This window comes from Scardinius erythrophthalmus (genome assembly GCF_964197995.2).
Source record: "Scardinius erythrophthalmus genome assembly, chromosome: 15".
Taxonomy (NCBI): domain Eukaryota; kingdom Metazoa; phylum Chordata; class Actinopteri; order Cypriniformes; family Leuciscidae; genus Scardinius; species Scardinius erythrophthalmus.
The window spans coordinates 24,285,065-24,308,784 of NC_138235.1; the positions used below are offsets into that span (position 1 = coordinate 24,285,065).

General features: G+C 36.9%; 1 protein-coding gene across 6 annotated transcripts in view; it reads left to right on the forward strand.

The window, feature by feature from the left end:
* The window catches only part of eif4g3b (eukaryotic translation initiation factor 4 gamma, 3b), a 45,260-nt gene that overhangs the window by 1,215 nt on the left and 20,325 nt on the right, over positions 1 to 23,720 (forward strand). For 2 of the 6 annotated variants that reach the window (XM_081386620.1, XM_081386623.1), the window contains exons 2-11: positions 2,982 to 3,072; positions 6,740 to 6,904; positions 9,613 to 9,705; positions 10,013 to 10,045; positions 12,103 to 12,123; positions 18,779 to 18,958; positions 19,699 to 19,813; positions 20,605 to 20,708; positions 20,931 to 21,056; positions 22,734 to 22,824. In XM_081386620.1, the coding sequence (XP_081242746.1) occupies positions 2,982 to 3,072; positions 6,740 to 6,904; positions 9,613 to 9,705; positions 10,013 to 10,045; positions 12,103 to 12,123; positions 18,779 to 18,958; positions 19,699 to 19,813; positions 20,605 to 20,708; positions 20,931 to 21,056; positions 22,734 to 22,824 (1,019 nt within the window). The remainder of the gene's footprint in view (positions 1 to 2,981; positions 3,073 to 6,739; positions 6,905 to 9,612; positions 9,706 to 10,012; positions 10,046 to 12,102; positions 12,124 to 18,778; positions 18,959 to 19,698; positions 19,814 to 20,604; positions 20,709 to 20,930; positions 21,057 to 22,733; positions 22,825 to 23,720) is intronic. The other 4 variants (XM_081386625.1, XM_081386622.1, XM_081386624.1 and 1 more) reach the window with 4 other exon arrangements.

Sequence of the window (23,720 nt, forward strand, 5' to 3'; positions counted from 1 at the left end):
CGAGTAAATTATTCATTTTTTGCACGAACTCTCCCTTTAAGGCAAGACACCAAAGGTGAATGGGGTAAAAGCAAACAAAAAAACTAATAGATATCACCATACTTCCCGTTTATTAAAGGATTGTACACATTTTGTTTTTCAAGTTTGCAAACATATTTCTAACAATATCCACTCAATCATTTTGCCTACAGAACAGAAATCTGAACATTGTATAAAGCCAGGTAAAAAATTCTTGTTTCATTATGTTGCCATATTACAGTAAAAATATTTACAGATGGGGTTTTCGATATCTCTTTTCACTTCATAAATCAGAAAATACTGTCAACAGTCAGCAAAACTTGTCTTTAAAGATATGAATTGTAATTTAAATCTATAGATGCAAATATATAAAGTGTAATAAAAGAAACAACTATGGAAGCGAAATAGCCCAATATCTAAAAATTGACCAATGCGTAAAAAAAACAATTGTTTTGCCTGTAGTGTCTTCTAATAAGATTGATCTGGCTGCCCACATATACCACAGATATCTGTTCCTTACAGTAAGGTAGGGTGAGCAGTGTGATATGATTTCCCATAGAGAATGATTTCCCTGTTTTGCTTGCCCTCAACGTCTTGTTTATATTTCTTAATGGCTCTAACAGTCAACTCCCTTCTGTTGTAACTGTCCATGTCCTTCTGTCAGCATCTTATTTGCTGGGCAATCAAGTTGCTTTTTGATTACGGGTTTCTCTTGGCCTTTATTTTTATTTATTTTTTTTATAATCGTGGGAGATTCCCCAAACGCTTTTACAGTTAATACTTTCTGTTTCTTTTTTTGACTATAAAAAATTCATCCTCAATGCACTGGTTTCATTTACGAGTTAGCTGCCAGGAAATCTACTTGCAAACATTTGCATATTGAGAATTATCTGCTATAAACTCTAACATGAGATCAAGCAAATCAGTAGTTGATCTCTTATATAACTAATGTCAGTCAATATTTGCATTTATTGTTTCTCATATAGCGCTCTGATTTAAGCAGGAGTTTATTTAGACAATGTCAGCATGGCAGAGGAAACCTGTGGAGTATCTAAGCAATTGAGGATGATTTTGAAGTGAAACAGAGAAAACAAGACGTTGTTATTGCTGTGTCATTGCAAATACATATCTGGGTAAACCATATAGCACTAAAAATAATCTGTAACCTACAAACCGGTTGAAACTGTGGCTGTAAAAGGGTGACGTGGTTGTTGAGCATGATGGGAATACTGTGAAAGTGTCTTGGCAGTGTACCAAGGGAAAGTTAAAATGAGTAACTAACAGCTGTTGTTTCAGTAAACTGTACATTATCTCTGTTTGAACTCTCGGTGTGTATGTGCCTGTGGTGCAGTGGAGGAGGAAGGGCTTCCCCACCCTCATAAGTTAACAATAGCCTGGTTGTACAGACAGAACTGAGGCAGCACGGATCTGCTGCTGGGCTGGAGATGGAAGACGCATCTCCGTCCTCTGCACTACAGCGGCATGTTAATACACAATCAGCTTCTTGTGTAGGACAGTTTTGCTGCACCTTTTTGCAGCACGGATGATGACGTTCATTTGTGCGAGAACCTCATTTCTTAGAGGAATCGCACGGAATGACTCCATCATTCAAAATACTCTGTTTATTCAGTTATGTGGAGTATGGTTGATTATATGGAAGAGTTTCAAGTACTATTTATGTGAATTTTGCATCGGTTTCTGGCGTGGCTGGAGGTTGTGACTGTGAGCTCATAGAGGAACAAGGAAACACTGAAAAATGAGTTGGAGAAGAAAAAATAAAACGTTTCCTTTAAAACGTTACCTTGTTTTTTTAAGACGCATGTAGAAAAGAGAGCAGGGATTGACACTAGCTGCTTAACAGTGCAAATGTGAGAGAGTTTCAGGTCATTTGATGCATATTGGGCCCAGAACTGTGTTGTCATTGTTTGTTGATTTTTTACATTTTTTTCAAGCCTTGCAAATCTAAACATTTACATTTCTGTGATGTATTGAATATTGTTTTTAACATATTACGGTAAGGTACATATTTTGTTGGTATAATAACCGATGACATTGGTCTGCTGTTTGAGCTACAGAAATGTCAATTCAATGTGTCACTTTTAAATAAATCAGATTAAGTCAGAGTTAAAAATCATTTAATCAAAAATCATTGTCTATTAATGTGAATTATTTATCTTATTTAAAAAGCATGTTTTAATAAATAAATCAGCATAAACATTTCAAGTTCTGGATAAATGATTTGTGATCATCTATCATTTAGAATGTTTGAAAGTAATACAGTAATTTATGACAGTTTTTATGAGAGTTTATAGTTATGGTGGAGTTTCTGCTTATTATAGCTATTTCTAGCTATTCATTTTGTATAAATAAATTGATATGGATCATGTATATTTAAAGATATAATTATATATTTTTTTCTGACATGTACCGTTCAGAAGTTTGGAAAAAATAATACTTTTATTCAGCAAGGCTGCATAAAATTGACCAAGCCTGGCAGTAAAAATGTTTACATTATTACCCAAAAATTATATTCTATGAATTACATCTAATATATATAAAAGAGAACAGTTATTTTTATGTTGTAATATTATTTCACAATATTCTGTTTTTACAGTTTTTTTTATCAAATAAAAATATGAGTCCCCAAGCATTTGAACTGTAGTGCGTGCTGCTAAAAATATATATATTTTTTAATAGGGCCGGTGAAAATATTGGCAGGGCAAGCAAAAGAAAAAAAATAAGGAGAAGATGAATAATACGGATCTGTCATGCAGAACAGTTCTAGGTTATATAACTTTGGAAAAACAAGCTAATTAGCTAATTTGCATGTGGATGAATGTGATCGGCTTGACTCTGTCACCTCGTTTCTTTACTTGTTACTGCGCTTGAACAGTTTCCTTCATGCATCATGTGTGTTCTCCCACCTTGTTTCTGTGTTTGGCCTTAAGTACTTTCTTCCCCAGAGTTTTCCTTAATATCCCCCCTAGGTTTCCAAGAGTGCCGCCTCCCCTGGACGAGCGAATCTTCCCCCAGCCCGTCACTGCTGTCTACAGTGTGAGTTGAACAATCCATTCCCCATCTTTACATCTAAACCTGTCATCAGGCGGCTTTACCTTAGATGATCTGAAGCCTGCCCCTAATTGCTGCAGTCATTTCTAAAGATATGACAGGTTCTTTAAAGTATGCTTTATAGAAATGAAGCCATGTCCACACATTGTTTGATTGCTTGGACTCCAAGGGCCGTGACACACCAAGCCGTCGGGTCTTCGATGAATGTCTGTCAGGCTAGTTTTTGCAGTGTCCACATGTCGGTTCTAGTCTGGTTCACGTCGGCGTCTGGGCCATCAGTGAGAGAGATCGCTTTGATTGGCCGTTCAGTTTAGCGAACGAGAATGAAAGCGAGAAAAGAAGTCAAGACGGCACACACAGAAGACCCCAGTATGTAAATATTTTCATAACAACATGAGCCTCCTGGAATGAAGAAAGTGATCAGCATGATTGATATTCAAAATGGGAAGCAAGCACTGCTTTGTTTGCGGTTTGTATATCTGCAGTCTAAGTTTCGGTTTCCCTTTTTGAATGACGAATACAGACTATTGATACCTGCTGATATTGACAGTTATTCCTTACATACAGGCGTAGAACGTGCTTATTAGTTGAAAGTCGGCTATAGTCCTTTTGATGTGTTCAAGTGGAGCTCTTTGGCCCAGATGCAGCTGACGCAAGGCGACAACACAGTCGGCTTTCGTCGCCGCTAGTTCTTTGACGTCGACTTGGTGTGTCATGGCCTTAACTTGGGATCAGACCAAGTTACCCTGCCTCTGCAGATGTCCTGTAACAATGTATTATTTGACTCCTAACTGCACTACCACAGTACATTTGAGTCATCAACATAACCTGTTTACCATAGTTATAGCTAAGTAGGCAATGATATGGGAGGGCTCCAAAAATGGAAAGTCTTATTACTTTCTCTCTTTTAATGTTTCCATTCATTTTGAAAATTGATTGACAATTGGCCAATTATTATTTTTTTTTTAACTTCCAGAAATTCGCTTAACTCACAAATTTGGCTGAAATTGCTTTCTCACTAGTTAAGAGTCCAATGAACCATAATACAGAGACTGTCTCTATGTGGCCTTTGTGTACACACACACACACACACACACACACACACACACACACACACACACGCACGCACACACACTAAGTACTGTTCAAAAGTCTCTTTATGCTTATAGAACAGCATTTATTTGAAATCTAAATCTTTGGTAACATTATACATTTATTTAACTTATGTAACTTTTACAGTGTAATGCATCTTTGTTGAATAAAAATATAACTTTTCTTTAAGAAAAAAATCTTACTGACCTCAAACTTTTTAATAGTAGTGTATACATCCAGGGGAAGTGGGAAAATAAATATGACATTGATCACATTTAGATATTTTAATGAAGTTTGAGAGCACTAATATACAGTGTGTATATAAAATTAAGGTAGCAGATTTGTTGTAAAAAAATTCACAAAGTCAAAAATGATCCATAGTTACAATAGTTTAATAGTTACAAAAAACTACCATTACATGTAGTATGGTTTTAAAGTATTTGACATAAATGGAGGGCATGCAGATTTTTTTATATCTTAGGAAAAAAACTCTCATATAAAGTAAAAATGTGGCTGCAAAATCGATTCCAAAGCGCAAATATTGCCCTTTAATAGGAAAATGGATTTCTGACAGCTGGCTGGAGTGACGTGAGGTTGAGAGAGCAGGACTGATGATGTTTGAACAGTACTGAGGGAAGTGAATGGGTGGGGTGCTTTTTTCTGCTGAGCTGGTCTTTCTCCTGTTCCTGCTTCCTGTGTTGGGTCAGAAAGCCCCTCATTCTGGGAGCCACAGGGCTGTGTGTGTGATTTCACCCACCCCTCCTTAGTACAGCAGCACCCCACCCTGGAAAAGCCCAGCTGCTGGGTAAGCTGTGTAATCCCTGCAAATAACTGGGTCATTCTCCACCTGCTGATGTTGCCTGGGAAAGCAGGAAAGCCAGTCGTGTGAAGTTCCAGGTGTTTAATTCAGAACTGACTGATTGTCATTGGATATGTGGTGTACGACCAAGGTGGAGATGTTTGTTTTACCGCAATCTCCTTCCAGAGGAACACGTCTGGCTCGCAGATGGCCGTATTTCAGCCCTCAGAGTGGGTAAAAACTGTGCACTCTCTGTTTGAAGCCTTTGATCTGCAAGGAAGACGACTGCACGTTTCCCTTTTTCTTTAATGAGTAATGGAGTTGCTCCTGCTGCAACCCCTCACTGTGCAACCAGCAAGATAATCAGTTTCTGGTCCACATTTACAATTTATAATTACAGCAGCAACTTTGAAATCCAGGGAGAACTGACAGTGACACTCACTCTCTCCAATGCCTATGTTGGAGCTGATGCTGTAGGAGAATTTCATGTGGTGACTACAAGATCTAGTCTACAGTACACAGGAATATGGGTTTTGTTCATAGTTAATTAGTCAGTAACCATGAGGAAAGCAAAATCATTTTGAAGCTCAAAAAAGGGCATCCATCCATCATAAAAGAACTCCACACAGCTTCGGGGGGTTAATAAAGGCCTTCTGAAGCAAAGCGATGAGTTTGTGTAAGAAAAATATTCATATTTAACACGTTACAAAGTAAAATTCTAGCTTCCGGCCAAACGGCAATACGCAGTCTACTAGCGTCTAAAGCGCAACTTAAAGGAGAACTCCGGTCAATTTTAACATTGAGCCAATTTTTTTGTAAATTTGGAGTGCTGTCAATACAGAGAACAACGACAAAAATCGGTGTTGCCTACACCGTATTGTCGAGTTCACGCGCGTGATCATAGGTAACTAAACCTATGCACGTGAACTCGACAATTGATTACTATGGACTTCGACCGAAAACAGGATGTAAATACAAGTATGTGCGCTGGCTGAAATAACATTTTTATTAATATCTTTCACATCTACTGCAGTCAGATTCACTCGTGTTCACTCTGAAAGAATCACTCACATGGCTGGGCACTTGTAATGACACATCAAGGATGTTAAGAGGCTAAAAGCAGGTTTAGTACTTGCCCCATTGAAGTCAACAGGGTGCACATTTTAAAAAGAGGATAACACGGTGTAGGCAACACCGATTTTTGTCATTGTTCTCTGTATTGACAGCACTCTAAATTTACAAAAAAATTAGCTCAATGTTAAAATTGACCGGAGTTCTCCTTTACGCAACTTATGATGTTGGAAGTAGCGTAGTGTGTCATGGCGTAACATAAATATCAGCAGTACGTCGCATTACTCGCATAAGTTGCGTTTTAGACTTAAGTCGAATCCGTATGTTTGTTTGGCCAGAAGCTAATTATTTTACTTTGTAACGTGTTAAATATGAATATTTTTCTTACACAAACTCATCGCTTTGCTCCAGAAGGTCTTTATTAACCCCCAGTGTGGAGTTCTTTTATGATGGATGTATGCACTTTTTTAAGCTTCCGAGCTTTATAATGGCAGTGAATTGCAACCATCAGTTTGAAGCTTAAAAAAGTGCATCCATCCATCATAAAAGAAAATCCTCTAAACTAGGTTCTCAACCTGTCATGTTACTGAAGTGAAATGAGTTTACGAATGTCATTTCATGTTGACTTCAAAAACAGTGATGCTTGTTTTGACTGACTCTTCAGTGTTGACAATTTTTTTTTTTTTTCAGGTACAGAGACCCCCATATACACATGAAATCAACAAGGGACGCCCTAACCTAGAGGCCACACCGCCGGGTCACGCCTCCTCCCCTGGACTCTCTCAGGTATCAGTTTCAACAGTATCCACTCCGCATCTGTATGGTCACCCTAAAGGATGGGAGGCAGGAGGAGGGGTGAGTGCACCCACCTGAGTGTTTGTATGCTTGGTAGGGCTGGGCAATATATTGAATAAAATATAATAAAATATAAATAAAAGTAAGCAACATTCTGAATACTGCAAAGATTTTATTGCAGTTTTAATTTGACTTTTAAGGGAGAGTTCGCTCAAAAATGAAAATTCTGTCATTTCACCCTCATTTTGACTTTGATTCATCTTCGAAACAGAAGTGAAACTGTTTTTATTAAAAGTCCATTCCACCAAACATAAAAAAAGATCGTTTTATATGATTTGAGCAAGTACGGTTGAGCTTCTGTTTATCATATTTGATGTGCTCTATGTATATGTGTTGATCAGTGTTTATACATAAATGAAAGCCTAAATAAAATCTGTTCATCATATATTATCAGATGACAGAATTTTTGGTTAATTAACCCTCTAAATTTAAATATTAGTGGGTGCTACTTGTGTCCTGCAAGTGTTTGCAAAACATTTTGAATCTACTTTCTATCTAATCTAATTATTACAGGTGCCATTTGCCATTCAAATTGATGGGTCCTTTGATTTAAAAAGAAACCACTATTTAAGCCAGTTTGAAGCAAATACATAAATATTGTGATAACGAATGCTGTCTAAAGGCTCTAAATACTGAGAAAAATTCAATGTTAGCTGTTTTGCCCAGCCCTGATGCCTGCCACCATTATTCAACACATCACTGTTTGGTTGTCTTTTTCTTACAGATACATTACACATAGATAAAAAATCTTTAGAGGTCAGTAGGAAGGTATTTCAGATAATTGGATGCAGATGTCGAAGATTTCCTACGAAACGTGATATATCACTGATTACCGTGGTTAATCATTCCTGATCTATAAAAACACTGATTTCTTAGACAGGACTTAAAGCCTAGCGTGTTTCCTTGGGTTAAGGCGGATTTGATCGCTTTTCTGCACTCAGCGAAAATCTGTTTGAGACCTGACTGCAGATAGGATTGTAAGTTTACATAATCTTTGGGAACCTGCTGTGCTGGCTGTCAAACAGATAACAGTGCGTCTTACTGCGATGATTAAATAAAGCTGGCGAACTAATAAGATGCTTGACATATAGTCATTGCTAGACTCCTCTCTCTGCTGTGATGCTTGTCTGTATTGTTGATACTTGATTGAGACCCAGCTTATCTGGGTATGCCGCATGTTCTCTATCATAATTAGCCTGCGGGGAAGTTATTACTTGTTTGTTATGGTGTAAGTATGCACACTACCGGAGTGTAGAGGTCCACCAAACTCGCGCCCTGTCACGCAAACACACACAGCCAACATTCACGCTGTGCCCGGTGGACTCTGCCACAGGAATAGAAAGTCTGTCAGGGTGACTCAGCTGTTCTCAAGCTTATCTGTCTAAGACCAGCGCTCACATTCCCACTCCACTCCTGCACCGCACTGCCGGCACGACTGCCTATTAATAGGCTAAGAGTGCTCCAAAGGCTAAACCTTAATCACCCATCTACTCTTTCCTCGATCAAAACATGTGCATGTGAATGCAGAGGAAGAATCGGTGTGGTTTGTGGATGTCAGAGGTGAACAGAAATTTTTGGCTGCTATCTAGGATTTATTGTTTACTGGAAGATTTTGTGACTAGTGGGTATCGAACATGGTTTTTCTACCATGTGGGCGGCACTGTTTCTAGAGTGCAAGAATGCTGTACTCAAAAAGTAGAATAATAGCAATCACATCTCGACTCCCTGTGGAGGTTTGTTGTGACGTGGCAAAACAGAGTCTGACACTTATAATTGAAGCTAATAACATCGACAGAGAGACGCTAAGCATTAAATATTTTCATGATACAATCAATAAACCATTGAATACAATAAAAATTGTTCTGGTTACTTGAAACATGTTAAATTCTAGATTAAAGTTCTAGTTTCCTTATAGTAAAAATATTTATAGATGTATTATAACAGATTGATCTTCATCATTGTCTAATAACTGTTCTTTCTGATTTCAAATTTTGTGTAAAATAAATGTTTGTTTACTTAATTTACTTTTGCATAAATCGTATTTGCTGGACTTAAGTTTGCTAAATAAATATATGTATCTGCATCAGCCATTAAAAAACAACAACAGTTGAACACTGTTTAAAATAGTGTCATATTAGATACCTGAAATATCAAAACTTTATATGTACATATATAAATAGCTGTCAGCCAGCCAATCATCTTTGGATCCTTTCAGGAAAACCGAAAAGTTTTAGGTTGAAACCTCACTCTGGATAACCCATGTGATGTGTCATCACCGTTCTGCCTTTGAGCAAGGTAGACTGACAGCAAAATAAATGTTCCTTAAGTTGATTTGAATGAAAGCCTCTAAAGCTCTGTTCTGCCATCCTGTATTGTTCAATATAGTCTGAACCCAGTGGCACACAAACGCTCTGTTTGCACCCACTCACGTCTGCTCAGGACTACGCCTCTATTTCTCTCTCTCTTTCTCTGCCTTGAAGGCAGCGTTGAGGAGATGGCAGATTTGTCAGTGTCAGCAGACCGCAGTGTTTGCAGCGGCAGGGAGTGGACACATTCACTCTGTCACCCACACTTACGCAGCACGCGCTCACTCAGCTGTAGGGGTTTTATCAGAGAAGGTAACACTCACATCCATCCTAACTTGTGTTTCTCCTCCTCCGCCGGTGGTCGTTCCACCTCGGCCTGTCTGGGACCCCGTGACTCTGCAGTCTCCGTACACACTGGGGCAGAATGCCGGCACGACCCCTCTGGTCTACTCTTCGTCAAGCCAACCAATGAACGCACAGCCTCAGAGCCGCCTGGTGAGTGTCCGTGACTTCATCATGATAACATGTAATCTTTTCAAATTAGACTTCTGTTAGAAATGCTTCCTCTCTGCTAAGCGCTATGCTTTTGTTTATAGTGTGATGTTTGATGATCAGGTGGTGCTGTGTGTATATGGTACATATAGCATGCCTTGCATCATTACTTCCCCTCTGGAAGTACGCAGTATATGTCATGCACCGCTTGTGGTTTATGTGTTTGTCTGTGGGTGATCATTCTTACCTCTCGCTTCTTTTTTTTCTCTGATTCTCTCCCTCTGCCATGCCACTCTTTGCCTTCAATCAGTTTGCCACTGGGCCTCGTCCTACCCATCACCAGGTAATGTATGCATATGCATGGCCATCTTTCACACATCTCATAAGCTTTATTGTGCTTCTTAGACTAAAGTAACACATTGATCCGGTTCGTTGCGATTATTCAGAGAGATTGTTTACAGCTCCAGTACATTCAGGACTGAAAACTGGAAATTTGTCACAGGCCCTTTGACAATTGGGGCCTTGGTAATGTCCGCTATGGCAGTGGTCACTGGTTCCCAACATTGTTGACTTAAAGACAAAATTTGAAGGCCTTCCTATAAGCTGATACCCCTGGTAATAAAAATGTGGTACATCTTTATTTTTAGTGCATTTTAATTAAGATTGTTAATATAACTACATTTAAATAATTTGTAGACATTTATGGAGCCCCCTTAGAAGATTCCTGAGGCCTGAAAGTTTAATAGCAAACAAACACTACAAAACGGAATTTAACCTGCACTCATTTAAAGTGATATTAACCCAAAAATAAAATTTGTCATTGTTTACTCACCCTCATTTTTTCCAATGGGGTCCAAAGCTCTTCAAAATTGTGTTTTGTAATAGGAAGGAATTTAAACAGGTTTGAAACGACATGAAGTTGATTAAATAATGACAAAATGTAACTTTTTAATGATCCATCATGGTCATGGCAATGCAATTAAAACTTTGTCATTGATTCTGCCAGGTGATTTTTGGCAGTATCTTGTAATCCAGTTAGTCAGACAGCAATTTGTTTGAGGCAGATAAAGCAGCAAGACAGATGTGGCAATCTATCGTAGAAGAAAGTCACACAGGATTGAAACAACATGAGAATGAACAAATGATGGTGAACTACCTTTATACCATCAAATGGAAACAAACTTCGGTCTTGTAGTGTGCTTAGTGTATTAGAGGATGTCTTTACTACTCTGAGCTTAGGCTGTAGATCAAACGAGTGAATCCTTTTGTTCAGAAGTAAAAGCCAGGTGTAGAGAGTATATTGTAAATGTATAGTTACGGTCAGAATTTAAGGCTGAACAAGTGAACGTTCACTGTGTAATACGTGGATCCCCTGTGTTTTTTAAAATAATCGTTCATCCAAAAATGAAAATTCATGTCATTCCAATCCTGTATGCTTTCTTCCATGAAACAATTAAGGAGAAGTTTTGGAGTATGTTCGCGCTGCTTTCTTCCATACAAATTAGATGGCGACCAAAAGCTAAAAAAAATAAAATAAAGAAGGAACATTAAGGCATCATTTGAGCAGTTAATACAACTTTTTTTTATTCATATGCTAGCTTGATGTCTACTTGAAATATCTCCTTTTATTTTTAATAGATGAAAGAATTATCTTTTTGTGTGAAATTTTTCCCATTTAAGTAATGCTAACCTAAATATGAGTTACGCAACTACTTGTGAAAATTTCTATTGCTGTTTTTACTATTATATATTTATTTTGGTAACACCTTATTTTACAGTGTCCTTCCTTGTTACAAGTTACATGTGGTCACCATAGTAATAATTATAAATGATGTATAATCACATGCAGTTAACGCTAAACCAATCCCTTGTCCTAACCCTAAAAAAGTATAACCTCTTTTTTTTTTTGAAATATAAATATATATATATTTAATTCTGCATTTATATTTTGAACACAATCATCATAATTTGCATTTAACATTAGCACTATGTGTCTTCATCTGGTGTGTGTTTCCTTCTTTGAATTATTATCCTGTGATTCATCTCACCTGCAGTGAGCTTTGAACGTCTCTTATAGTCAAAGGAACTTGTTTCTGTACAAGACTTTTCTGGTCCATCTCTATTTTTCAGTTCATTGTGAGCATCTGTGAGGGTTAGCGGATTTCAGGTCCTGTTTCTTGTGTGTTACCACATAAAGATGATGTCACTTGGCTACCTAAAAAGCAGAGCATAGTGCCCTCTTGTTTTGTAAATGGCTTTCCCTGAAGGAAAGGCTCTTTGCATGCTCTGTACTGCAGATCTCTCATTAAGTGTGTGTGTTAGTCTCTCTCTATCCCTCCATACCAATTAGTGCATTATCCCATGAGCTTCTTCTCTCTCTTTCCTGCTTCAATATTCAAGGGAGGATTCAGACCCATTCAGGTAATTTGCAGTCTTGAGGAAAATGCATGGCATAAACTTCTCTGTTTCTCTCTCAACCTCATCTTCCTGCTTCCCTGCCCAGCCAACTGCACTGCAGCTACCCACCCCAAAGACAGCAGAATCCTCCATTTCAGTTTACCCCTCCTCTGTATATGTACATGTCGGTCTGATTTACTTTTTGAAAGTGCTTGCTGTATTTTTGTTTTGTTAGGTTTGCATGTAGAACGGTTTCTTTCTATATGCATTGATTGCTCCCTGTTGGAGCTGCTTGTCGACGGGTGGATTCTCTTCTCTGCAATGTTGTAATGCTTTAGGAAACATTACTGCTAAAATGCAGACATTGAGACTCTGTGTGTCTGTTATTTGAGGATTTTCATGCTGTTTTTCAGCTGTTAGACATTGATTTCTAACAGCTTTAGTTACATGCTTATTGACCTAAGGATTTTTTATTGCACCAATGGTCATGAACACTAGTCAAAAAATATGCTATTAAATTGTTTTAATTAAAAAATGGTTGCACTCAAACAATTCAAACATTTAGAACAAATTGAATCAGCTGGTTGAGGATTGATCTGCTTGTACTGGAAGATCTGAACACTGGTGAACTGAATTATTTGCTCTGATAGGTTAATTTGCAACATATACACAATTTAAAAAAAAAGAAAGTTTTTTAAGGAAGTCTCTTATGCACACAATGGATGCATTTATTTGATCAAACAGCAAAATACCGTTACAGTTGTAAGACTGGAAAAACTGGAAGAGAGTGCAACTCTGAGAAAACAAAGGAAATTAACATTTGAATTCTCTCTTGTGCGGTTAGCATCACCATTTGAGACGCAAGTCTCACCTCTGAATACATCTCTTTCCCTCTTCCCCCACTCCTTCTCTCTCATGCTGAGATCACCAAAATTCACCCAAACATCTATATGGTTTAATGTGAATAATTATCATACAGTATTAGGCTATACATGTTTGGTATCATTTGAAATGTCTCAGTGCGACTGGTACAAATGTCTCATTACCAAAGAAGAAAACCAAGAGATAACTTGCACACAGGAGGGTGTGTCTTCCAGACAAATGGCATCCAGTTTCCAAAAGGTGTAAACTCTGAATGCAAATTCCCATTGTTAGCAAATGTTTTCATGTGAAAGAAGTTTCTGTCTATATAAAGAAATGCAACAAGAGCCTCAGGGCGATTTGTAACTCAAATTAGCCCATGATGCGTAGTGTATGCAAAACACTTAGCATCATGTATTTTATAATGTCAGGTTCGCATCTTCTCTCTTTATTCCAGAGCATTTGATGTTTTGTATTTATTATCGTTGAACTGATTTTGAAATTGGCATGATACGTTTATCTGACATAATAAATTGTTACATTTGATTTTATTCCGACTGACTCTGAAATTGTTTTCCCAAGTAGATTAAACGGATTCGTATGTTATCGCAAGTTTTGCGTCAGATTAGTGACGACTAATATTGGGCACTAATTCAAGTGCACTTGGTTTTGCAAAGACAAGAAGTGAATTTCTGTTTAGGGCAGCAAACGTGCTGCTTGACCAACCTAAATCTGGGTGTGTCTTACCTCTGTTTTAATTTAATGTTACTTTAGATAAGTGTACGTGGGAAACCACGGCATGGCCAATCCACAGCTATTATAAGAGAAGTAATTTACTTCTCTTATAATAGCTGTGGATTGGCCATGCCGTGGTTTCCCACGTACACTTATCTAAAGTTGGTTGACTTATATCTGTAGTAGTGGCCATACCTCTACTGAAGTAAACGTTACGTTAAATTCAAGTGTGTGCAGTTCCATGGGGGCTATACCAAAGTATCTTTGATTGTATAAGCGTGAATGCGACTGATCTCAGGTGTATAGCAATTACCTCTGTTTGGTGACCGAAGCTGGCGAGCTTGTGATCGTGAGACCCACGTTAAACAAGGCGTGAGGATAAATATTGCTAAACTATTACATAATTGACCAATAACCAATTGGCAATCTAACCTAAATTCGAGGTTGTGATAAAATGGAGTCAGATAAAAGCTTAAATGGAATTAAATTACTTTGCCACGCGGATAGACAGTAACACGCAAAGACCTTCACCCGTTCTATCGGATGCCGACATTTGGTTTTAATATATTTAAAAATGTTATTTATTGCTTTGATGGCAAAGCTGAATTTTCAGCATCATTACTTCAGTCTTCAGTGTCACATGACCCTTCAGAAATTATTCTAATATGCTGATTTGGTGCTGCAGAAACATTTCTCATTATTATCAATGCTGAAAAAAGTTGTACTGGTTAAATTTGTGTAAAGCATGATAATTGGATTCTTTGATGAATAGAAAGTTCAAAACAACAGTATTAATATATTTTATTACTAACCACAAACTTTTAAATGGTAGTATACATTAAAACGGCAAATGTGTAACTCAAGTTTTCATAATGCAGTGGTTCCAAATCCTGGTACTGGAAAACCCCCAGAACTATGCAGTATATCGGTTTGTCTACTACACTAATCCGAAACATTTGAAAACGCATCCGTTTCTCTACGTTTTGGCCTTCTATCCACACTGAGAAGGCATTTTTGTCCTGCGAAAACAGAGCTTTTTGAAGATGCTCTCCCAAGTAAATACATTTGAAAACACAGTTTTTCTGTTATAGTGTGGACTGTGAAAACTGAGGTGTTTGAAAACTATGATGTTTAAACAATATGACAAATTGTTCAGGTAGATGTATGTTTTTACCGGCATGTGCCTCCCATGTGCTGTCACAGTTTGCTAAATATGTTACTTTGTTTAATCTTCATATTACATTCCTACAAAGATGACAAATTTGTTCGCAATTGCTGTGCTGTGGCAAAACATGAAGGCATTTGGGTTTTAGACCACATGTGGAGTGGCGATTGAGTGCAACCTGAACACTCCAGTTAAGTGGTGAGGGATGAGAGAAGTGATTGTGCCAGAAGACCAGCGTGAGAACTTTATTATTTCTGGTCTCTCAATATCATTTCAGTGAGCTTTTATTACATTTTTCGCATACGCTGTAAAACTATTTAAGCGTCTTCTGACGTTTCAGTGTGGACAAGTAACGTTTGGAAAATCCTTGAAAACAATAGTGTGGATGGAGAGAGTTTTTAAACAACAACATTTTTAAATGTATCCGAATAAGTGTAGACGTTGCACAGTTTAATGATCTACAGCAAAATAATGTGAGCTTTGGCGAACTAAACAAATATTTAATTACAACAATAGTAATTTCTGGCTAGAAATGACATCAGAAGTGTAAAATGTTTGTCAAAATCGACCAGCAACCGCAACTTTTAGACGCCATGTTTTTTTTCTAGCTCAACTTTCACCAAATGGAATGCACAGAATTGTGGTTATCAAAGGCAGTGAAAGGATATGCATCTATGCTGCCTTCAAAATCAATCAGATAAAGGTATCTCAGGAGACAGGAATAGAAGCTAATGCCTTGATGCCTTCCTACCTTGGAATGCGTCCTCTGAAGGCAGCATTTTTAAGTTTTTCGGATGCAGCCGCATCCTAAATGTCTTGCTAATTAAGCACACCTGATAACACACTCATAAACTCATTAGTAGAGACTCCAAGACCTCAAATAAGTGTCTTAGATAAGAGAGGGTCCTGGAAAGTTTTGGGGTTACCCCTGGACCAGGACTAAGAACCACTGTCATATTTAAGTCGATGCATTTTATGTTGATTTTCTTTTTTCTTTTAATTGTTTGATATGCTTAAAATTTGACAATTTTGGTTTAGTTTGGTCAGTTGCTTTTTGGTCATTTTGCACATTGTCATAAAGTGAATGTAATTTTTATAATTTTTCAAAACAAAATAAAATGGCACTAAAAATATTGAGAAAAAAGCACCTGCTTTCAGATCACCAGTGCGGAAGAAGCAATTAATCCTTTCACATGGCCAATTATCTCCACAAATCAATGTCAAAAACTATGAGTACTTATTTGTCAATGGGAAAGAGAGGACACTCACTGCCTTCATGTTCTCCAGTACATGTGAAACGTTACAGTAGTTCTACTTTTGACTTATGGCTCTGTAGATCCTGAAGTTGACGCTTTAGTGTTTGTAGGTATTATTTGTGAACCATAAAATGTTGTTACACTCATGACCAAATAACCAAAGTTTCATTAACCACATTCTAGCAATAAAGGAATAAATTATAAAGTAATTCAGTGATGTCGTGAAAGAGTATAACATTAATACGTTGTTGTTGTCTAAAACTGGATCGTATCATTTGATTAAAACAGCTTTCAGTCTTATCATTAAAAGCATCATTGTATCTGTAAATGATAGAACAGTCAGACTGGGTGAAGAAGGTCTGCTCCACTTGTCCTTACAATTTATGTTTAAAAAAATAAGCCGCTTAGCAAAGTGATATTAAAATAATCTCTAGGCTTGTACTGTTAACTTAATAATGTGATGTGGCATCGAGACTGTAAGGAACTCATTCTGTTGAATAAAATGAAAAAGACCACAATGCCCTGGACAGCAGAATTACTATGTTAAAAATAATTTCAGAGATTTGCATTTTCACCTTATATATATATATATATATATATATATATATTTGACATTTCTCTGGGTTTATCTGTCATCTTGGATGGAAATATCTCATTGAGCTTGTCACAGTGCGTTATGGAATTGCCTTCTCTTTAAAGCATGTGATATTTGGCCAAAAGAAGGTATCCTAAAAGGCATAATCATGATGCCTACCTGTTTACAACTGCATTTGAATTGGAAGTGTTCATCAATGATGCCTTAAAATGCTGCCTCTGTTGGTTTTGGGACAGAGCTGCTGGTTCCTAATCATCGGTGCCAGTTAGAGTATTAATAAATCTGCAGATAGTACAGCTACTGTGTTCAAATAGCAACATGCTGACTGTCCTTAAGGAAACTCTGCTGTATTGGCCACACCCACAGTGTCGAATTGCTGTGTGCTTTTGGTTTACTGTCAGCATCAGAGAGCTCAAACTGTTTTCCTGTGACTGGCTTCTCCTACTTGCTCATCATTGTAATTAACTGTACTTTAGGGTAGGCTGATTCAAACATTGTAAATGTTTGGTATCTTTTTTCTTTACGTCAATCCCAAGTGAATTGGCTTCAAATGAACTTCTTATCTTAACATCTTGTTTGCCAATATATTATATAGCATGATAATCATATGGCAACAATTTGGCTCACAACTGCAAATATATTATGGTCTGATGGTTGTTATTAAACCAGATTTTGTTACGAATTTATGTTGTTGTTTTTTTTAGTTTTTTTTTTTTTTAAGAAGTCTATTTTCATCAAAGCTGCATGTATACAGTAAAATATTATGATATTATTACAATTTAAAAAATGACTTTTATGATTTTAATATATTTTAAAATGTAATTTATTTCTGTGATGGCAAAGCTGATTTTTCAGCATCATTACTCCAGTCTTCAGGTTCACACGATCCTTCCGAAATCATTCTAATATTCTGATTTGGTGCTCAAGTAATATTTATTATTATTATCAATGTTGAAAACAGTTGTGCTGATTGATCGTTTTTGAAATATGAATTCTTTGATGAATAGAAAGTTCAAAAGAACAGCATTTATTCACAAAAGAAATCTTTACTGTCACATTTGATCAATTAAATGTGTCCTTGCTGAATAAAAGTATTAATTTCTTAAAATCTTACTGACCCCAGACTTTTGAAAGGTGTTTTTTATGAGAAATATCTAAAACGGGTTAAACTTAAACATTATTGTACAAAGTGCAACCAAATTGCATTTGCATAACTAAGCACACAGAATAGGAGTCAAGTCACCTTTATTTATATAGCGCTTTATACAAAACAGATTGTTTCAAAGCTGCTTTAAAGTGATTACAGGAAAATGATGCATTTCGGCTGTTGTTCAGCTGAGGTCAGTTCCGTTGTAAAGATCATCAATTATTAAATTAGTTCCTTTCAATTACAAAGCAGTTATGCAAAAAATGATTTCATCATCCAGCTCAGTTCAGTTCTTAGACAACAGCGTCAGTACAGTCAGATCAATAATACTGTTGAATATTAAGTGTGGAGTGACACCCGTATTTAGCCGCAGTGTGTACGTGGCCCTTATGACCTTTTGACACATTTATGCAACATTTAGTACACTGAGGAACTGGGAAACTTGTTGTCAGTTTGGACGAAAATTGATGATTCATTGTTGATGTTTGGCATTTGTATATACATAGTCACAAGTGTGAGATTCTCGGGTCAACAGGTCTATTTGAGGAATCTATTAATAGAAAGTTGTGTTTGGAGTTGAAAAGAAAAAGCATAAAAACTCTACTGTGATTCATACATACATGATCTATTATGAAGCCACAGTACCAACTATATCATCAGATAGTATACACAGTTTGTGTGTGTGTATATATATATATATATATATATATATATATATATACCTCTATATTGCATGTTACTTAGGATGATGTGTTTTGTCTTTGTTTCTTGCATGCGTTTACATAAATAGTTGTACAAAAATGTGTTTACTTATTCAGCGGACTTATTCAGATGCCATCTTAGATGTACTAACGTTACACGTATCAGTTTGCCAAAGGTGAGCCACATAACTGATCTCTCCTGTCTATCTCTCCTCACAGTTTTTCCAGAGGACGCAGATGCAAACGGCCCGGCCCACCATTCCAAGCAATAACCCTTCCATTCGGCCCACATCTCAGAACCCCACGGCAGCGGTCTATCCCCCCAATCAGCACATCATGATGACCATGGCTCCCATGTCCTTCCATTCCCCACAGACAGCACAGTACTACATCCCTCAGGTCAGACACAAGAGAATGCAGACAGGAATCACATTACATTTACTCTATCTGGACCATGTGTTTATATCAGGTTATTTTAATGTGTTAGACTGTATTTGTTGTGTTGTTTAGTTAAAAATTAGATTACAGATTATCCGTTTGTCTTAGGTTGATATTAGGGATGTATATCAAGATATCGCGATAGAAAAATGCGACAATATGTATCGTTGATGTAAACGATATGATTCACAATGTAGTTTTTTCCAAGGCTCAACTTACTATATTGGCTCAGCTTACTATGTATAATTCACTCAAAAATGTAAATTCTGCCATCATGTACTCACCCTCATGTCTTTTCAAACCTGTACATTTTTGTTCAACTTCCAAACACACCTGAATATATTCTTTATTAAACCTGAGAGATTTCTGTCCCTCCATTTAAAGTGCTTCTAAATTTGCTTCATGTTATGTTGTGTGTGAACCTGCTATAAATAAAGATGCCTGATTTACTACGGTATACTAATGTTTTGTGAAGTTAAAAAGCAGAACGTCTGTATACATGCACGTCGGTGGCAACTTTTTACTGTTTTTCGTCATCAAATTATGATCGGTTCATAAGATCGGCCAAATTTAGTGACTACCGATTGAGTCATGGAATGTGATTATCGGCCCGATCCATCGGAGCATCCCTAGTTGATGTCTTGTTTGCGATAATACGTTTTGAATTTTCACTAATTTGTTTGTCATGTGTGATCCTACAGTACCGTCACAGTGCTCCTCAGTATGTAGGGCCTCCTCAACAGTACTCAGTCCAGCCCACTGGACCCGGTACCTTCTATGCTGGACCCAGTCCAGGGGACTTCCCTGCACCTTATGGTGAGCTTCCCTCCCTGTCTGCCAGCGCACAAATACCCGTGGATCGCTGTTGACTTTCTCATGCAGTCTGCTTACTTGCATTGATTTGCTGCTTACTGTTTTAATCTTTTAAGTGTGAATTTTTAGAATAAAAACACATTTTTAAGATGAATCATTATTATGGGATGGTTTGTCATTAAGTTAGTTTTGGTTAATTAGTTCAGTCGCGAAACAATTTATTAATTGACATTTGCTTGTTAGCAGTTTTAATACGAAAAATTGCTTGTGAATATTGTACACTTCTTGGTTACTCTAGGGCTGCAAAAACTAATTGATAGTGACAAAAGAGTCAATTTCAAACATTTTTGGATTTTAGACATTTTTATAAAAAGTTATATAATTGTTATTAAGATTTTATGAATATTCTTATATAGTAGTTTTATATTAATTATATTTTTAGATATTTTTTGTGCAAAATGCGTAACATTGCCTACACTCATACATATTGGATTCATAGCCTTCAATTGGCATATTGTTTGGAGGAGATTCATTATCTGTTTTTTTGTTTGTTTTATACATTTTTATATAAAGTTATATAATTGGTATAAAAAGTTAAGCTTTTATATTTAAAATATTTTTTCCAGTAAATTCAGAAAATAAAATGTGTCTTTTTTATGGCATTAATCGATTTAAGAAGTGTTCGATTAATCGATTAAAGAAGTAATCAACAGAATCATTTAGTTTGCTGACATAGTTTAGTTGCATCAAATCTTTAATATGGAACTTATTTGTCTTGTATGATTTGTGAGCAGCAGGACCTCCCTACTATCCTGGGCAGCCCATGTACACACCATCTCCATCCATCATAGTGCCTACACCACAACAACCTCCACCGACTAAGAGGGAAAAGAAAACAGTGAGTGCACATGAGCTGTTTGTTCTGCGTCATCTTTATAGCAGTATGTAAACTGGAATGTCCCCATAATGCTTTGAGGACATTTGTATTGAAAAACTTTATAGGTTCAAGTTTAATTGATAGATAATTAATCAGGCTTGAGTAATTGCGAACAGGAATTAGATTGTACATGATGCTTCTGATTCTTTATCAGTTCATTTTGTGTAAAAATTTTCCTCCAAGATCCGCATCCGAGACCCCAACCAGGGTGGCAAGGATGTGACAGATGAAATATTATCAGGGGTGGGCGGGAGTCGGAACCCAACCCCACCTGTGGGACGACCCTCCTCCGCTCCTACACCTCCACAGGTAAGACAGCCAATCACATCAAATCAAACACCAAAATCCCTATGTACACATACAGATTAAGCCTGATATTGTCCCCTTTCTAATCTCTGCACCTTAGGGATGGGCTCTTTTAACTTGAGCCAGTAAGCAAACACCCAGAAAACCCTAGTAACTGCATAGAAACATGCAAAAATCAAGTCAGAACACCATAGCAACCCCACATATTGACTTTGTAGCCACACTGCCAGTTTCCATTCCTTCATAATCAGGAGTTTATCTTCTTATCTAAAGCCACAGCTTATGTCCTTAGGTCAGCTCCTTTGCTGAGGGGTTTATTACTTAACAATGTGATCTTTTACCCTCAAGCCACCAATTTTATGCACTTTTAATGAAGAACTCTGAATGTAGCCTTGAAACATTAGCCGCTTTTCCACCATCGGGCCGAACGGTTCTAAGAACGATAAGGAATGAATGGATCGGCACGGAATGGAACAGTAAAGCTATGAGAATGGTTTGGCCCGACAATGGAAAAATGGAAATTGTTTTTCCTGTAGAAGTAATTGTGCAAGTCTATAAATGTTATTTAGAAATTTCAAAAATGTTTCAATCTTGCATATTGTCACGTGTTGTAGTTCTGCCTCATGATTGTTTGTGCCATCCTGATCCCTGTGTGTTCCCTTTACAGTGACTTCTCATCTACTCACTCTAGTAGAATATCCCCAATCCTCAGTGTGCATAATCTAAAACAGGGCTTTTCAAACTGGGGTCCACAGACCGCATCTATTTGGAGTTATTTACATTTTAAAATAGAAAACAGATATTATTAATAAATTGTAATAATAATTCACAATATACAAGTTTTACTATATTAAAAATTCTACTGACTCATGACTTTTTTACAGTAGTGTATTTTCAAGAATATTTTTTTTGTGTTGTGTATTTATAGGGAGTTTTTTCTTATAATTGTCACCTTTAGCTTGCTCATTGTTGTTATATTTATTATGCAAAACCCTATACAAATACATTTAATTTGTAGATGTCTCTCTTTTAGTCTAACAGTGAGGATAAGGAAATAAAGATATGGTGTTAATTTAATACATAAGTAAATAGTTTATGAATAATAATTCATTCATTAAGTTCATTCATTAATAATTAAGTCATTTCTTTTGGCTGTAGTAAAAGTAAAATATAAAAAAATAAAATATAAAATAGTTGCATTTAATTTTAGAAACAACGTATTGTTGTCTTTATAATATTACACACTTCACACGTGGTATAAATGAGTCTGAATACAAGAAAATCTATATCCTTTTATAGTCACCGAGACAAAAACCTTTTGTCTGATTCTAAATATTTTAGGATGTGGATCATATTTTGGCGGTGGGGGTATAAAATGGTATAAAATGGTTTAAAAATCCCTGTTCTAAGGCACAATGTAGATGGAGCACTCACTATGTTTTGACTCTTCCTCTGTCTTCTCTCCCTGAACGTTAATAGTGTTCGTCTCTCCTCTGCTCTCTTTCCCCTTTTCCCCATGTTTCGTCCATTTCTGCCCCTCTATCTCCTCTCCTTTCTCTGTGTTTCTGTTTTCCCCGCTCTGTCTGTGTGCTGCATATGTGCGTGTGCCTTGTGTCTCTCTGTTGCTAGTTTTTATGTCTGTACCCTCATTATCCTCACATTTTCTACCTCAAATCCCAGCAGCTGAACACCCAGGTAGCAGATCACGGGCACGTAATGTATAATGCGGACAGCCCCCAGATCCTTCCTGCACCCATCAACTTGAAAGCAGGTCAGAAATTGCCACCTTCTCCCCGCAGGTTCAGAGCAGTGGTCCTTTACTGGTGGATCTTGACCCAACAATGGGTCACATGTCTAAGAGACATTGACATCAGGGAAAAAACAATCCTAAATGTAAATAACAAAATGCACCTACCCACATATAATCTTGCCTTATTGAGACGAAATAAGCAAAATAAATAAGATTATCAGCTTTTAGGATGAAGAGACAATACATCACATATGTTTTATTGTTGATGTCAAAGGCTGTATTGTATCTATATTGTATTTTTTCATCCATTGCTAGAAGTTCACCAAATTAGGCTGATGCCAGCCTGGACAGGTTTTCCATCTGTCATGGCCTCTTGTTTTCAAAACCATGAACAAAACAATGCAAGCTATAGTTTTTGTATTTGAGGTCCAATGTAAAATGTGGGCCCTGAAACAAAACCAGTTGAGAACCACTGCTCTGTTTTTTTTCCCATGATCTTAATTTTACATTGCCAACAAAATCACTGCAATTACATTGTATGTTATGTATGTATGTTATGTATTCTACTATTAATTTTTAATTATTTAACTAAAACATAAAAAAAGCTAAAGATCACCACTTTCATGATGTTGCTTAATTTTTTTGCCCAAAAAAAATCACTGCAAATATTATGCAAATGTTTAAAGGGGTCATGAACTGCATTGTTTTATTGTTTTATTGTTTTATTGTTTTGTAATGTTTCCTGGCATGCATACATCAAATACATAAAAAATGGTCATAATTTAGAAATAAAATGCATTTTTCCTACCCTGATTATAGCCCTTTGATTTGAATGCTCTGTTTGAAGGGGCGTGTCTGCTGTGAGACTTCAGTTTAAACTGTAAACACCCACTGCTGTGATTGGCTAACAGCTTTGC